At 31.8% G+C, this 16,521-nt stretch overlaps 1 protein-coding gene across 2 annotated transcripts; it reads left to right on the top strand.

Moving 5' to 3' along the window:
* Positions 1-211: 211 nt before the first annotated feature.
* Positions 212-13,804, top strand: LOC132726305 (zinc finger protein 37-like). 2 transcript variants are annotated; one of them, XM_060711612.1, is made up of 8 exons: positions 212-425; positions 2,689-2,769; positions 3,500-3,749; positions 4,610-4,844; positions 5,379-5,502; positions 9,184-10,226; positions 11,130-11,345; positions 11,961-13,804. In XM_060711612.1, exons 1-8 carry the CDS (start codon positions 241-243, stop codon positions 12,221-12,223), a joined length of 2,397 nt encoding a protein of 798 aa, XP_060567595.1. In that variant the 5' UTR covers positions 212-240; the 3' UTR covers positions 12,224-13,804. The 2 variants fall into 2 exon arrangements, with proteins under 2 accessions (XP_060567595.1, XP_060567596.1); XM_060711613.1 differs by lacking the exon at positions 212-425 and adding an exon at positions 443-663 and having other exon boundaries at positions 11,961-13,803.
* The last annotated feature ends 2,717 nt before the right edge of the window (positions 13,805-16,521 follow it).

The following is a 16,521-nucleotide window of genomic DNA, read 5'->3' as shown; positions in this document are numbered from 1 at the left end:
TTAAAGCTACAATGTCAATGACAGAGGGAACCTAGATTTTATCAATTCATTTATCCATTAAGTAAAAAAGGTGAATGAAAAGTAGTTCAGATTTAATGTTCCTTACATCTATAAATAGCGTAAAATAAAACTTTTTTTCATTGCACGGTCTGCCTCGGGGAGGATACTTGAATTCGCGCCGTACAGTAGGCTGCATCGTGAGATATGCAAATTATATGTTGAGCATGCGCACTGCTAATAATGGAAATGTCTGACAATTTAATAACTCGTGTGAGGAAAATAAATGCAGATAAGAGGAAGATATATCATAAGGATCACCACTCGTTAAGACTTGTGACAAGTGTTTGGGAGCGATGGGTTAGATTAAAGTCGGAACTGCCTTTTCAAACGCACGATAACTTTGCAACGATTTTAATGGACCACTGGTTTGTTAACATTAAAACTAGGTCAACGCGATTTATTTTCTTTTCGGATTTAATAGTCTCATTTCGGGTTTTGCACATGTTTCCGGTTTCGTTTGAATTAGGTTGTATACCACTAAATGATTACAATGCACAAACAATGCTAGTGCAATATATCATTATATGGTGAAAGCAGTGATTCAAGTACATGTATCATTACTCATGTCATTGTGTATTTAGTTTAAATATACGAAGTATACTGGTAAGCTCACGTCGGCGCTCGCATCCATACTTTAGATTAAAGTTGTTTTTTTGCAGTATTTTTTTACCCTTTTTTTATTTATTTATTTCTTTATTTTCTTCAGCATCAAACTTCTTATTTACCATGTCATATATGTCAAAATTCGTAAACTATAGGTCCAAATAATATTTTCAGATTTTTTAATAAGGAATATATTGCAAACTTCAACTTTAAGTTAATTATTATCAACCACATAATACAATGTATGTGATAAGGTTCATAACTCTAGAAGCCACATTTTTAGAATTATCTCCCCATGAACTTAGAATTTTCTTTAAAAATGTTATTTTTTGCTCTTATTTCATAATGTATTTTACTTCAGACTACAGTTTAGTATAAAGTTTGATATTAACATCACAGGTGAACGTTGGTGGCCATGACACTATACCCCTGTTCCCCCTCTACAACCCAAAACCCTTAAACATCATCCAAACATCATAAGTATTGACAAAAATAAATTTTATGAAAAAAAAAATATGACTCTAAAAAATTAAATACCTTATAAATATGTTTTCTTTATCCTTATTTTTTTCTTCAAGTGTGTAATTCAAACATCAAAAAAATGTTGTTTTCAACAACTACATCATTTGTAATAATAATAATTTTAGTCCTAATTAGACATGTCAAAAAAACATCAAGATAACTTTTAACCTGCAATGTCTTTTTACTAACAGTTGGACAGTATGAAAAAAAAGAGTAAAACATGGGTCAAATTGTTCACTAAAAAAAAAACAGTCTGTAAAACGGGTCTAATAGTTCACCCCGAATTAATTAGGCTAATTAGATTTATAATTTATAAATCTAGATCTTGTATTTCAAGAAATATTTCCATTTTGATCTTGGAATTTATTTTAGAGTGTTGTATTTTTTTAAACTACAATTATGTACATGTATTATCTTTGTTATTATATTAATAATTGGTATCTGCTTTAAACTTAAGATAACTGTTCTTTGTCTTAATTCACATCATGTATGACAAGGTTCAAGAATTTCAAGAGATATTTCATCTTTAAACTTAAAAATTTTAGTTAAAAACTTTATATAGTTTTTGCTTTTATTTCAAGAGGTGTTTTCTCTTTGAATTTATAATTTTACTTTAAAAATGTTAAATACTTTTTGCTCTTATCATTTTTGTTACTGAAAGAATTTAGAATTCACGTTAGATTTCAATATTGTTGTTCTTTTCCATTACAGCATAGACATTTCTGTTGAATTTTTATTGACATGGTCACATGCATTTTATTTGGGGCAAAAATTTTGAACATTTAAGTGCTTTCTTGAAACTAATACAGAAATAAATTTATATCATATGATTTTTTTTCTTTATAGTTCTGTCTTCTTTTACTGCGGCCATTATTTATTAAGTCGCATGTGCTGTCACCTCTGACAGCTCTTGTTTAAATATGTTTAACTTTTATGTTTCTATGCTGTATGTTTAATTGGTAGAAATATGGTAATAGTTTCTGTTTGTACAGGCCAATTACATGTAACACCCATTGGTTTATGAGCTTCATTTCATTAACAACTTAAATGAGAAATTGAAAAACTGTGACACATAATTATGAAATAATTAATAAAATTTGTTGGGAAATAGGACATACAAAAACAGAATTACTTTTATTCAAATTTTTTAAGGAAAAAAAAAATAGGTAAAATTTCTGTTTCATCTGCCCACTATTTTAATGGGACCATTGGCCTCTCACTGCTGAAAGAGTTGAATCTTGCAATGAACTTTGGATTATTTAATGGGAGAATGCTGCCCATTGAACTGGTTAATGGAAGGTTAACAATTAATTGCTGGTTCTATTCAGGTCCTGCTTTTGATTAAAATAATAAAGAATGAAAGTGAGGTTTTTCAGGTAAAAATCTGGAAAGTTGTCATAATGATATTAACAGTGTTAAACATTATGTGGTAATTTGGCTTAAAATCTCACACAAAAAAACCCCTAAAAACCAGCAACAATAGCAACTACAACTGTATTTCAGGGTGAAATTTAGACATAGAGATGATGATGGTGCTATGAATACTGCTACAGAAAAAGACTTGCCACCAATGAGTCCACAAAGGTAAGGTTGACAGTCTAAGCTATCATAAGAATTAAATTAATTTGACACTTGCTATGCATTTCTTATCATATCTGGCAGAAAGCATTACACAATCAGGAGTTGATTAAAAAAACTGAAAAAGGGGTGATCCTTTAGAATCAATGAAACAACAATATTAAATGAAAATTGTCAACTCTGTTTAATTGAGTCAAATCATGAGAGATACAATTAAATGTAAAAATATAACATCTCTCATGTCCTCTATCACCAGCTTGAGTGGTATTTAATCTTCAACACTGATGTGCTGGAATCAATGCTCCCGAAGGACCCGAAAAATATGACAACACTGCACCCTGCAGACCAAGTTTTTTACAGCTGTCACATGGCACTTGACACCTGCTGTTGTGAAGCATAAAAATCTGAAAAAAAGTGTGATCCCTCATACATGTTGTCATAAACAATTAATTGATTAAGATATATTCAGCTGCTAAGGGTAACATTAAATACATTTATAGTCTAAGTAAGTTTTAAGGAGTCTGAGAGGCTGAGAGACTGAAAGATCACATTCTTATCTGCAAAACTTTTGTCAGAGTAACAGTTATATCATACATTGTTTTACTTGAGGTGCAAATTTTAGAATTTATAACAAATTGGCCTGATCTTTCTTAGAAGATACAATATTTTATCAGAAGGTGATTTTAAATTGATTTGAAATTGATATTAAAGTTCTTGCTGGTTTTATTTTTTAAAGGGAAACAGAGGCTGTGCCTCAAAGCAGTAAGGACAGTGAGGATATTGATAATCAGTCCAACCAAACAAGCCATGTTGAAGAAACTAGTTCCAACAGAGATATATTTACAGAGAGGAAAGCTATCTGTGTGCATACAGAAATTCTTAACTTGGCAAATCTAAGGATAAAGAGAATTTGTTCACAGAAGTTTTGTAATAAGCCAGTATCTGTGGCAGCAAAGTACATAGGAACATCAGTCCAGTTAAAATGGGTAATTTGATTAATTGGTTTTTAGCTTGACTTTTGAAAGAATAGGGAGAGCTATTGTAAGAGGTATTGTTAAATTTTGTGTGCAAGTTGGTATCTCTAAAATTACTGAATGGATTGAAACATCACACACTTATTTGGTAATGGAGTATAATAGAAGGCCAATATCCAAGGCCAATAACTCTAACATGGATTTTGACAGAATAATGGCCCTTTTTGAATATTTTACATTATCAAGGCTCTTGTTTTACTATCAACTATCAAGTACAGAAATAAGTGGAGCATGCTGTCCTACTGACAGCACTTGTTATTTCTATTTTCAGCTTTTATTTTTTTCTGAAGAAATCTTAGAAATGTTATTTTATTATAATTTTTTGAAAAAATAAAAGAAAAGACAAAATTGAGATAAGCACTGGATGATGTTCTGACTGGCCAGGTAGTATGCTGGTGGTGCATACATGATATTGTAGCAGCTCTTACAACTTAATTAACCAATAACCTGCTGGTTAATGGAAGTATGTTCTAAGGAGTTTGGTCAATTTAGGGCTCAAAGATTATAGAAAGGAAAAATGTTTAATTTTGATTATATTTTCTATATAGGTATTTTATTTAAAGTTTTCTTATTTAAAAAAAAAAGGCATTCTATTATCTTAAGCTTTAGATCAGAAAAATGACTTAAGTACAAAACTGTGCGTTAATTTTAAGGCATACAACTCAACTTTGTTGTCAATTTTCCTTTTATTGCCCATAAGAGGGTCATACATGTACTTGAAAAGAAAATAAATGAAAAAAATAATATTATATTAGATAATATTGCATCTAGATCTACTAGCATAATACATTTTTTGTCATTATTGTTATCAGACGTGTTCCAACAATCATCATGTACATACCTGGAACTCTCAGCCAGACATCAACAATATCCCACCCATGGATGTATTGCTCACCTGTCTTCTCCCAGCGTCAGACTACCCAGCTGTAAATATCACATTTAGAAGGATTGGTATAGAAATAATGCCACCTGCTACATGTATGTTATATAGGGCTGGAGAGGATATTACCGGGACTACAGACAGTTATAATACAAGCGTGAAAATGGGTAAAATAAAAAATGAATTGATAAGGCATATTGCAAAATTTATTCCTCATTAAAGCAAAACATAACATTTTGTTTTTCATTTACTAAAGTTGTTGTGATACAAAAAATGTAGCTGTTTAATACTAGTACTTTGATTCAGATGAGTTAAATCGTTCTGTTTTCTCTTAGACTATTAATTTACATCAATTTGTCCAATTTTGATTACAGTGAATGTTAAGATTAAAACATGTATTATATATACTCAGAAACCATGAAAGTGATTATGTAGATGTATATAACAGTATAATTTATGTCGGTCACTTTTTGTGGAGAAAATGTGTAAGCTGCCTGGTGACTCAGCCTGTAGAGATGTGGAACTGTGTTCAAAGAGTAAGAGTGCCAGTCAGGCCTATGACATTATAATTGACATTAAAATGTTTGTCCTTATCCTTATAAATCATTCCAACATTAAAATCAAAACTTTTTAATTGCCTATTGTGCTTTAAGAAAATAAATATGCTTTACTTTAAAAGATACCATTTTGTATTTCTATAGAGCCAGGATGTCACAATATGAACATTGATACACAACAAGAATATCTCTCAGTAACTGGAGATGGAAATGTAAAAACTGAAAATGACGATTATAATGATGAGACTGACACCTCTGTGGACATCATGTAAGTCAGGGCTTTTTTTTCACAGGTTGGGGAAGCAGCCCTGCCCTTACTTTTAGGGAAAAATCACCCTGTATATTTGCAAAAGGGGAAGAAAAAACTTGATGTAAATTCAATTTTTGGGGAAAACTGCATGGTTTTAAAGAAATTTTCTTTGGGGAAGCAACCCTATATCAGCCCCTGCTATAGAAGAAAAAAAAGCCCTATAAGTTATGTTCGTGAAGAAAATTATAATGGGTAGTTATAGGCGTTGATTCTGCCATTGCTTCAAACTCTTCAGTTGTTTGTCATAATTTGACTGAAGTTCTAATCTTATGTTTTATTAATCACATAAACCTGGGCGCAATAGTGTAATAAAACCATGAAATGGAAACGATGTTACACTAGTGTAATAAGAATTTGATGCGACATCATTTGTGTTATATTCAAACATAGTGTGAAAGTGCACATATGTTAGCGTAACACTACTGGTTGGAGAGATAACTCCGACACTAAATCACATATTTTTTGCAATATCTTAATTATCTTCCTGTATGTTTTAAATATTGAACCACCTAAACAAAGTTCAGTTCAAAGACTTAACATTACACTACAAAAGTTATGTATGAAAATGGAATCTGGTACTTCTTTAAGGTCCTGAATGAGGTATACAAAACATGGTCTTTTAACCCCACAACAGTAGATAAAGTCATTAAGTAGATTAAGTAAAAAATGACTGGAAAATCTGCATCAGTAATTTATTTTTACATCTTATATGTGTTATCTATGTTTTGTGATTATTTAAACAGTTTTTCAAAAATCTTTCCCAAGTCATTGACCTGTGGTCAATACAATTCTAACTACCTAATTGTAATTTCGTAAAAAGAACGTTTTGAAGCAGTTTTGCCCACGAAAAATTTAGGTTATTTGAAAAACATTAAAAATTTTACCAAATTATAAAAAAATCATCCATTCTGTCCTGCTCCTATACTTTTAGGTGACCATGTGTTTGTTTGTTGAAAAACAAAGTTATCACAATTATATTTATCAAGTGTCGGGGGATATCTATGCGTCAGAGTTATCTCTCCGACCAGTATAGTGAACAGTGACTTCATAGTGTAAACCGTTTTTTATTTTGAATATGTTATAAATAGAATAATATATTTGTGTAGATTCAAAACTGAATTGAATAAAACAGTATTATGCTCACCACAGGCTGTCATAAATATGGATCTTATTCAACTCCTTTAATAAATTTAGTATTAAATTTACAGTCATTCAGTATCCTTTATAATCAGGAGCTGATTTCAATCAGATTGTTTATTGTTTCACTGCCATCACTATAATTCATTTATTTTACTGTTATTACCTCAACCTTTTCAAAGTAAAATTTTGAGCTATTGCCTCAGTCAGGTTGTTGTTTCTGTTGCTTTCAAGAAACATTACAGTTAACATTATTTATTTAATTCTTAATGGATTGTCTTCATACTGTGTTTATTGCAGAAATAAGAAAAAGTCAAGTGTTGTACCTGCTAGGTTGCTGCACCTGCTAGGTTGCTGCACTTAATGACCTTGCCATTATTGTAACTTATTTGTCTGAACTTGTATTGTATATGACTAAATATTTTCATCATGATTAGATTATTAAAGATTAAAGAATAAAGAGAAATCAAGTAAGTAGCCACATGGCAAAATTTCCAAGTGGAATTAAGGCAGGTTATAGATATGCAAAAAATCAGTGACTTATAATAAATGTGAATGGCTGCATTCATTAGTCTTTGAATGACTGTAGGCTTATCAATTAAGTATAAAAAATTTACTGTGACCTATTTTTAATTTTTTTTTTTTTTTTTGAGGCCCCAACTGGGTAACCCCGTTTATTCACCCCGTAATAGGTATGAGAGGGTCGGGGGTCATCCCCCACATACCTTACATTAATTATACATGTATATCACATTGTCATATTTATAAACAAAATATCATAATATACCTTAAATTTTATCATATTAACATTATAATTAAAGCATACAAATAGTATATTTTACACATGTATGTAAGTAAACAAAAGAGAACCTAACATAAATATAGAATGTCAGTGTAATTTATTCGATTAATAATCTTACAATTTGCCATCTTTTAATTTCAGTGTCAGTCAAAATGGTATTTTTGTAAATAGTCCAGGCTAATTTAAGGCTATTTTTAAAGCCAATACATGTGGGTAACAATTTTTTTCTCTTAGACAAATATATGTATTTTTTCAATTCTAAAAAAGCAACTTGTCATATTCGAAATCCTGATCTTCAAAACCAAAAATAAAAGACTTAAAGTTGAAAACATTGTCAAAATTATGTATGTTACTTTGCAAATATTGAAATAGAGACTTAATTTTATGACATCCCCAAAATAAATATATACGTGTTTCTTTTTGACAGTTACAGAAAGTATACACTTTATTATCAATAATTTTCATTTTAAACAGAAGTGAGTTTGTTGCTAAAGTTCTGTGAATTATTCTAGTCTGAAACAACTGAATTTATGAATCTTTGGTACATTGAAATACGACCTATATATCAATGACCAGTCTATATTATTATGTATGAAGTATGTGTTCCATTTCCCTTACTTGTTGGTACATCTGTATATCTTACACAAGTTTCATACAGGTGTTTTTCATTGCTGTTTTTAATAATAATAGGTTTGATATAACAGCTTACGATAGGATATTGAACATTTAGAAAATCAGCACTAATGGTAATATTTAGCTTTAGCATGTACGATTTTATAGCCTGTTTTAAACCATGATATTCTAAAAAATTAACTTGTTTGCCTATACACTGTTCTAAAAGATTAAACTCAATAAAATCACCTTGTTCATTAAGAATATCTTTAACAAATCTTATTCCTTTGTCATAAAAAGATTTAATGTAGATATATCTATGTCCTATTGAAAAGCAATGGTTATAAAACAGTGGCATATGTAATATTTGTTCGAAGTTATCTATACAAAGTTTATCAACAAAGATCATGTAAGCTTTCAAAACATCAATCCAGAAAGCATTCTTAATCTTATTATTTATTAACATACAATATATTTTTCCAAAATTAAAAACTTTATCAATATTAAACAATGAGTTCACTAACTTATAACATTTACTATCACAATTGCTAACATACCTTTTAAGCCATTTTATTTTTAAAGAATGAACATAACTACTAATATCTACCATGTTAAGACCACCTTCTGTGTATGTTTTAATGATTACAGATTGTTTAATTTTTGCCTTACCTTCCCATATGAAATCATAAAATAAATCATTAAGTGTTTTCAAAAAAGCAGTATTAGGTGTAGGTAGGCTTGTAAAACAATGAGTAAATAAAGGAAGCAATATTGACTTAACAACAGTGATTTTTCCTAGTGGATTTAATACCCTTTTTTTTCCAATGACTAATTCTATTTTTTACTTTCTGCAGCTTTTCATCAAAATTTAGATCAATCATTTTTTTCTAAATTAACATCAAAAGTTAATCCTAATAGTTTAAACTGTGTGTCACCCCATGTTAGTTTCCACCTTGTCTTAATTGATCTAGTACTATATTTAAGAGAGCCTATCCAAATAATCTTAGTTTTGTCAAAATTAATCTTTAAACCTGAAACCTATTTTTAATATAAACAGTTATTTCTTAAATTTTATTGAACTGTTATAGGTATGGTGATGGGGAGGTAAAGATGGAAGTACTACATGATGTAGAAGAGGCTGGTGGTATCAGTGATTCAGAAACAGATTCAGCAACTGATGAAGAGTTTACAGAGGTGCTTAATCAGCTGAATAATGCCAGAAATCTCTTGAAAATACCAGAAGTCGGTGACAGCCATTCACAGGATTGTGTTATTAAAAGTGCAAGAATGAGGAAAAAGGGCTTCAGACCTAATTATGCTGCATTAGAATGGAAAGGTGAGACAGAAATTGAAGAAAATTTGAAGTCTAAAATGTCCAAAGTTGTTCGAGGTACAAAATATGTGAGAAAAAACAAAAAAGATCCCGACTTTGATATTTCATTTGCAGCTGATTATGATGGAAGTGATGGGGACGAAAGTGGGGATGATGTACATGTAATTGACACTAAAATAACTGAAGGAAACAAGAGTGTTGCTGAACCTAACACTGATGAACAGTCTAAAAAGATTCCAAAAAAGCGCAAATATGAAACAAGAAAAGAGGGAATGAAAAAGAAATCTACTACAAAGAAACAAAAGAAGGTGGTAGAAATAAAAAAGCCGTGGATCAAAATTCAATTAGCAGATCATGAAGACAAATATCGAACTGAAAAAATGGAGTCTTTTGAAAGAAAGAATCGTGGAATAGATGCAAGTGAGAATCTGTACTCTTGTTTGGTTTGTCAACATTTCAAATGTTCCACTAAAGATGTAATAGAAAATCACATTGAAAAGCATATAAATAAAGCTTTGGAATGTGACAATTGTCAGTATATTGGTTACTGTAAAGCAGACTTACGTGAACATAGAATAAAATGCTGTAATATTGTAAAGGCGTTGTTTGTATGCGAAATTTGTGGTACTTCTGCTCATTCAATTGAAAGTAAGAGGAACCACATGGGGAGAGTTCATGATGTTCCTGAATGGAGATGCCGATTTTGTCCTGACCTGTCCAAAAGTGTAGGTGATAGATTAGATCATATGAGGAAGGTTCATCCAGAGCTTTGCCAATACTGTGTGGCCTGTAAACAAAGTGAGTAGTTCTTTCATTCACTTTCCTTTCTTCAGTCAAACTTAACTGTTTGTCATATCACATCAACCATTTCGTGCAAGTGTGGTCAAAGTCACTGTGAGTAAAAGTGATAATTGTTTTACATTTATTTGTTATGTCTAAAGCCATGTAGTCGTGAACCTGTATGGTTTCAATTAAATTTTTTCAAGGTCAGAGATGGCTAAATTAAAAAAGGACTTTTCTGAATAAAATTTAAAACAGTCTTGCCCTAGTGCAAGTTGTTTACATTTACGTCAATATATTGGAAACACTTCAATTTTCTGTGGCACTTATATGGTATAGAATAAGATATTCAGTTTAATACAGAATTTATTTCAGCTTCATTTTGTATGAAGCTTTAAGCTTCTAGACACTCTCTTGAATCAGTTGCTGGAACCAATCAGTAGTGCTAAGCAATAAGTCTTAAACTGTCTTGCTCAGGGAAACAATGGCTTGCCCCTGATCGGGTTTGGACCTACACAGTCAGGGTTCCATAGATAGTAAGCTATGCCACCACTAGATATATTGGATGTATATTAAACCTCAATAAAAATGATATAATCATTATGTTCTTGGGGATAATCTTCTTTGCAGGATGAAAATGATATAATATTATGCTCTTCGGGATCATCTATTTTGCATGATAATAAATAATAAAAGACTGCAAAAACTTTACACTCATTGCTCAGTACTGGTTGGTTCCAGGAGAGGATTTTAAAGTGTCTATAAGCTTATAGCTTCCTTGGCAATCAAATTAGATAAATTCTGTACAAACCAAAAGACATCTAAATTCTCAAGTTTTTAACTGCTTAGCCCTAGAACTTAATACATGTATATATAATTTCTTCTTTCATACTTATATCCCTTCTTTACTTACTATTTCAGGTAAATATCAATTAAAGAAGGAGGAGTTTGAGCACCATAAGAAGAATTGTGCCTCAAAGGAGCAGTGTGAGATATGTGGACAGCTTATCACATTAGGTGGTATGAATAAACATGTTCATGATAAACACGAAAATGTAAGAAAATATCAGTGCGAAAAGTGCCCGTATGCTGCCAAATCATTTAAAAGATTGAAAACACATCTCTACAGCCATGACAGTAAGTACTGGTAGATACAGTATAATGATGTGATAATACCAATTTTGAAGAAACATTATACATGTACATGTATTTACATATTGTATGTCTGTAAAATGTTCTTATTGGCTATTGCACGTCAAATTCTTGTGAAAAGTTTAAATTTTATTGACAGAATTTTTGTGGCACCAGGATTACCTATGATAAGGTTATATGCTGACTTTATTGGTTCGCTAGTTGAAAAAGACCCTAAATGTCCTCTATCCAATCAAGTACCTGACTAGACTGAACTTAAAGTAGTCAGTTATTGTCACCACTCGCACTATAATGCCATTTTACATTTTGGATAATGACAGAATTTATATTTAACAAATAAGCAAGCTTTGTTATTGAATGTTAGGAGAAATCTTTTTTTTGTTCTCTTGAAATCAAATATGTTGAAGTTTGCAAAAAAGAACCAAAGAGACAAAAAAAAAACAAATCTCTTGATTTATGACAGGGATTTAGAATTCATTTGTGATAATTTTTGTCGGACATGAACAAAATTCCATATTTGGTTTACATATACTACATGTACGTAGACTGCTTTATTTACTTTGTTAAATCTCCTTACAATTTAAGTTTTTGTCTTTTCAGATATACACCCCTTTAGTTGCGACCAGTGCACTTTCACATGTGTTCAAAAATACCAGCTGGTTTCACACATGCGAACACATACAGGAGAAAAACCGTACAAATGTACACAGTGTAAATATGCTGCAGCTTGGAATGTTCAACTGAAGGAACATGTCAAAGTTCATGCGATGGATACAGCCATCATGTGTGAGAAATGTGAGGTTATGTTTAAAAATGAAAAGACGCGGAATATTCATCTGAAGAAAAGACAGTGTGTAGCATGATATTGTTAAGAATTAGTATCTAGATCATATAGATTTTGACAATTACTAGTATTCATAGTGCAGATCTTGCTTCAAGGAAAGTGTTGTTTTTTTTACTGTACAGTTTACTAAAATGATTTTGATTGTCCTTTTAGTAAATTTGAAGTAAATTTCCCCCTGATCTGCTGCGTATTGTTAAAATTACGATTGTCTAATTTTTGTCTTTTTCCTTTGAAAATTGCAATTATGCAGGAAATATGAGTAAAATTTGAATTATTTAATTCAATGCGTTAAAAGCAAGTATTTGCTTGAATACATTTAAACGGGTAAAATTCAGTAATACTATCTCTAAATTGAAGGAATACGAGTTGTGATGTAAAACGTTCCTTGTCTAGTTGTGATAGTCGATCCACCTCTCTAATTAGAACAAAATACTTGATCTTGAAGCTGTTTGGTAAGAGGTGTCCAATATTAAAAAATCAATAATTTGAGTCACATTTTCTTCCAATTCCACAAGTGTTGATTTAAATCTAGAAATGCAGTTAAAGATCAACGTTTAAGATATAATTGGTGTGCACCACAGGTTCCCTTTCAAAATTGGGGCAATAAGGAAGAGTGATATAATTGGTGTACCTCAGGTTCCCTTTAATAATTAGGGCAATAAGGAAAGGTGATATAATTGGTGTACAGCAGGTTCCCTCTCAAAATTGGGGCAATAAGAGAGTGGTATAATTGGTGTACCATAGGTTCCCAGTCAAAATTAAGGCAATAAGGGAGAGTGGAGTGACAAAGATTGTGTTTGATTGCTGTATAGAATTTAAGACACTTTGCTAAATGATGTGCTCTCCTATATTTTTATTTTTTTTCTCATATAAATTAAAATAAGATATGGATGTGCTTCTCATAATGTTCGTTTTTTGCAAAGAGGATATATTACACATTCTTCTATATGATCTGCGTTTTTCCATATTGAACATACATAGAAAGACTGAAGGTGTGCGTATATATGCTACGCCCTCGTGATATAATTCCTTGCATTTGAACTCCAAACAGTGATTTTATTAAGTGACAAAATCAGTTTTTGGGATACATGTCTATTATTTCTTAAAGGTAGTGTTGGTAATATGAACTTTTAATACATTTTATTGAGTCTATGGATTAATTCTGGATCATCCCTCCTATTTCTTTGACTGCATATACCATAAGGTAATTTAGTAGAATTCACTATGATAATTATCATGTTGGAAGTACATGTATATTTAAAGCTTATTTTATTATAGATTGGATCTTATATTTTATTTTAGTTTAAAGCTTCTATTACTGTATATGACAGGATACTATTCAAATGTTTTTTGTTTTGAGTTTTAATTGACTAGATAGTAGTATTTTATACAAATAAGTATACAAGGTATGTATTTTTATGGATTGTCTAATGATATAGAAATAAACCATCAAAACCATATTATTATTTTATTTTTTTAAGTCTTACTTAAAGATACACTTGCTCATGAAAATATTGATAATTGTTACTCTGTCTCTTTGTTTTGTTTTAGACTACACACTGTAGGTGGACACAATATGAATATACAGTGCCATTTAAAAAAATAAATTGGCAGTGTGTGTGTGTGTGTGTGTGTGTGTGTGTGTGCGTGTGTGTTTTAGCTCACCTGTCACAAAGTGACATAGTGAGCTTTTGTGATCGCTTTTCGTCCGTCGTCCGTAAACTTTTATTTTAAATGACATCTCCTCATAAACCGCTGAGCCAATTTCATCCAAACTTCACATGAATGTTCCTTTGGTGGTCACCTTTAAAACTTGTTCAAAGAATTTAATTCCATGCAGAACTCTGGTTGCCATGGCAACCGATAGAAAAAACTTAAAATATCTTCTTTTAAAAAACCCAAAGAGGTAGAGCTTTGATATTTGGCATGAAACATCTTCTAGTGAGTGTCTATCAAGTTTGTTCAAATAAAAGCCCTGGGGTCAAAATTGGCCCCGCCCCGGGGGTCATTGATTTTCCCTATATTCATATAGTAAAAACTTAAAAATCTTCTTTTAAAGAACCCAAAGAGCTAGAGCTAAGATATTAAGCGTGACACATCTTCTAATGAGTGTCTATAAAGTTTGTTCAAATAAAAGCCCTGGGGTCAAAATTGGTCCCGCCCCAGGGGGTCATTGATTTTCCCTATATGCATATAGTAAAAACTTATAAAATCTTCTTTTAAAGAACCCAAAGAGCTAGAGCTAAGATATTTAGCATGAAACATCTTCTAATGGGTGTCTACCAAGGTTGTTCAAATAAAAGCCCTGGGGTCAAAATTGGCCCCGCCCCAGGGGGTCATTGATTTTCCCTATATGCAGATAGTAAAAACTTAAAAAATCTTCTTTTAAAGAACCCAAAGAGCTAGAGCTAAGATATTTAGCATGAAACATCTTCTAATGAGTGTCTATCAAGTTTGTTCAAATAAAAGCCCTAGGGTGAAAATTGGCCCCGCCCCAGGGGGTCATTGATTTTCCCTATATGCATATAGTAAAAACTTACAAAATCTTCTTTTAAAGAACCCAAAGAGCTAGAGCTAAGATATTTAGCATGAAACATCTTCTAATGGGTGTCTACCAAATTTGTTTAAATAAGAGCCCTGGGGTCAAAATTGGCCCTGCCCCGGGGGTCATTGATTTTCCTTATATGTGTAAATTAGAAAAACTTTAAAAAAAAATCTTCTTTTAAAAACCCAAAGAGCTAGAGTTTAGATACTAAGCATGAAACATCTTCTAGTGAGTGTCTACAAAGTTTGTTCAAATAAAAGCCCTTGGGTCAAAATTGGCCCCGCCCTGGGGGTCATTGATTTTATTTATGTGTATAGCAAAAACTTAGAAAAATCTTCTTTGAAAAAAAAACCAAATAGCTAGAGTTTAGATATTAAGCAAGAAACATCTTCTAGTGAGTGTCTTCAAAGTTGTTCAAATAAAAGCCCTGGGGTCAAAATTGGCCCTGCCCCGGGGGTCATTGATTTTCCCTATATTCATATAGTAAAAACTTAAAAATCTTCTTTTAAAGAACCCAAAGAGCTAGAGCTAAGATATTAAGCGTGACACATCTTCTAATGAGTGTCTATAAAGTTTGTTCAAATAAAAGCCCTGGGGTCAAAATTGGTCCCGCCCCAGGGGGTCATTGATTTTCCCTATATGCATATAGTAAAAACTTATAAAATCTTCTTTTAAAGAACCCAAAGAGCTAGAGCTAAGATATTTAGCATGAAACATCTTCTAATGGGTGTCTACCAAAGGTTGTTCAAATAAAAGCCCTGGGGTCAAAATTGGCCCCGCCCCAGGGGGTCATTGATTTTCCCTATATGCAGATAGTAAAAACTTAAAAAATCTTCTTTTAAAGAACCCAAAGAGCTAGAGCTAAGATATTTAGCATGAAACATCTTCTAATGAGTGTCTATCAAGTTTGTTCAAATAAAAGCCTTAGGGTCAAAATTGGCCCCGCCCCAGGGGGTCATTGATTTTCCCAATATGCATATAGTAAAAACTTACAAAATCTTCTTTTAAAGAACCCAAAGAGCTAGAGCTAAGATATTTAGCATGAAACATCTTCTAATGGGTGTCTACCAAATTTGTTTAAATAAGAGCCCTGGGGTCAAAATTGGCCCTGCCCCGGGGGTCATTGAGTTTCCTTATATGTGTAAATTAGCAAAAACTTTAAAAAAAATCTTCTTTTAAAAACCCAAAGAGCTAGAGTTTAGATACTAAGCATGAAACATCTTCTAGTGAGTGTCTACAAAGTTTGTTCAAATAAAAGCCCTTGGGTCAAAATTGGCCCCGCCCTGGGGGTCATTGATTTTATTTATGTGTATAGAAAAAACTTAGAAAAATCTTCTTTGAAAAAAAACCCAAATAGCTAGAGTTTAGATATTAAGCAAGAAACATCTTCTAGTGAGTGTCTTCAAAGTTGTTCAAATAAAAGCCCTTGGGTCAAAACTGGCCCCGCCCCGGGGGTGTCATTGCTTTTAACTATGTGTGTATAGTTAAAACTTAAAAAATCTTTTTTTTTTAAAAACTCAATGAGCTAGACCTTAGATGTTTAGCATGAAACATCTTCTAATCGGTGTCTACCAAGTTTGTTCAAATAAAAGCCCTGGGGTTTAAACTGGCCCTGCTCTGGGGGCCTATATATACAGGTGAGCGACTTCAGGGCCATCATGGCCCTCTTGTTTTTAAGACACTAACCTTAATAGGGAATGCAGCTTCCAATACATAGTTTGTACATTGTTTATTCAATTAGACATATTCAATAAAACATTTCATAGATTTAA

Source organism: Ruditapes philippinarum, unplaced genomic scaffold (assembly GCF_026571515.1).
Source record: "Ruditapes philippinarum isolate M1 unplaced genomic scaffold, ASM2657151v2 ctg13383_1_1_1_1, whole genome shotgun sequence".
Taxonomy (NCBI): domain Eukaryota; kingdom Metazoa; phylum Mollusca; class Bivalvia; order Venerida; family Veneridae; genus Ruditapes; species Ruditapes philippinarum.
Note: the sequence above shows the minus strand (reverse complement) of the source record. Positions and strands in the feature narration are given on the sequence as shown.